The following is a 536-nucleotide window of genomic DNA, read 5'->3' on the forward strand; positions in this document are numbered from 1 at the left end:
CGACGCCGTAGCCAGTGTAGACGGTGACGTTGTAGGTGCACTCCAGGTAGCTGTGCAGGGGCAGCGGGGGATAGTCCGTGGAGTCGATGTAGCCCTCGGGGTCGTGGAAGCTCATGCTGCAGAGAACTGGGGGAACTCGTGTCAGTGATTGTCCAGGGGAATGGCTCCCCCAGCAGCTCCCTCCCGCACCCGGGTGCTCCCGCTGCCCTAAAACCCGGCACCCAACGACCGACCCCTCTGAAACGCAGCAGGTTTTGGGCCCCACAGCCCCACAGACCCCACTGGTGATGCTGGCACCACACACAGAGCTGCTCCCCACCAGCCACCCCGACCCCGCTCCCGTGCTCCCCGGCCCTGCATGGGCAGCGTGGCTTACCCGGGGTGGGCTCCGTGGTTATGACGGTGGTGGTGATGATGGTGGACGTGGTGGTTTCTTGGCTCTCTTCTGACGTGGAGCCATGCACCTCGCTCTCCACACCGTTCATCCCGTTAACGGCGGGGCTGGGGGGGGGCGGGGGGGGGGCCTCACCCGCCCT

General features: G+C 66.4%; 1 protein-coding gene across 1 annotated transcript in view; it reads right to left on the reverse strand.

Moving 5' to 3' along the window:
• LOC104524788 (seizure 6-like protein) overlaps positions 1 to 536 on the reverse strand; it is a gene marked incomplete at both ends in the record, with an annotated part of 10971 nt that overhangs the window by 9902 nt on the left and 533 nt on the right. Inside the window, 2 exons of the mRNA XM_010167773.1 lie at positions 5 to 126; positions 377 to 501. Of these exons, the coding sequence (XP_010166075.1) occupies positions 5 to 126; positions 377 to 501 (247 nt within the window). The remainder of the gene's footprint in view (positions 1 to 4; positions 127 to 376; positions 502 to 536) is intronic.

Source organism: Antrostomus carolinensis, unplaced genomic scaffold (assembly GCF_000700745.2).
Source record: "Antrostomus carolinensis isolate BGI_N321 unplaced genomic scaffold, ASM70074v2 scaffold29465, whole genome shotgun sequence".
NCBI lineage: Eukaryota > Metazoa > Chordata > Aves > Caprimulgiformes > Caprimulgidae > Antrostomus > Antrostomus carolinensis.